The 515-nt window shown below is 64.1% G+C and overlaps 1 protein-coding gene across 1 annotated transcript in view; it reads left to right on the top strand.

Moving 5' to 3' along the window:
• ZDHHC16 (zinc finger, DHHC-type containing 16) overlaps positions 1–515 on the top strand; it is a 4,097-nt gene that overhangs the window by 1,888 nt on the left and 1,694 nt on the right. Inside the window, exons 7-8 of the mRNA XM_010139878.1 lie at positions 4–39; positions 264–311. Of these exons, the coding sequence (XP_010138180.1) occupies positions 4–39; positions 264–311 (84 nt within the window). The remainder of the gene's footprint in view (positions 1–3; positions 40–263; positions 312–515) is intronic.

Here is a 515-nt window from a genome sequence, read left to right as displayed (position 1 = left end):
GGCTGGGAGATGTTCCGGGATGCCTACGCAGCCATCGAGGTGAGCCAGCAGGCCCCGTCCCTCATGCTGCTCTGTGCCGAGGCTGCCTGGGTTCCCCAGGCTGAGCTTGCAGAACGAGGCTGGCCAGGCCTGGCCTTGTAGTGACTTTGCTTCCCCTCTCCCTTCTCCTGCAAGGTCCCCAGCTGCCCTGGTCCTGTGGGTGGGTGAGGGGAAGGCCCCCCTCCTAAGACACGTAACTGGTGCCCTGTTTTCCATCCCCCTAGAGAATGAAACTGCTTGAGAAGGAGAGACTGCAGGTGGCTGCCAACCAGGTGGGACATCCCTGCCCGCAGCTGCTGCAGGCAGTGTGGAGCAGAGCTGCCCTGCAGGCTGGGTCCTGCTCCAGGACCCTGCTCTCAAGGAGCACCCCACCGCTAGAACCAGCCCCTGTGCTTGTCCCCTGTCAGAGAGCTGGGTCTGGCCGGGCAGCTCTGCTATTGGCACTGCCACCCGCAGCTTGGTGGCTGCGTTCCCAC

The sequence above is a fragment of the Buceros rhinoceros genome, unplaced genomic scaffold (assembly GCF_000710305.1).
Source record: "Buceros rhinoceros silvestris isolate BGI_N320 unplaced genomic scaffold, ASM71030v1 scaffold26057, whole genome shotgun sequence".
Lineage (NCBI taxonomy): Eukaryota > Metazoa > Chordata > Aves > Bucerotiformes > Bucerotidae > Buceros > Buceros rhinoceros.
The sequence above is the reverse complement of the archived record's forward strand: the minus strand, read 5'-3'. Positions and strand labels throughout refer to the sequence as shown.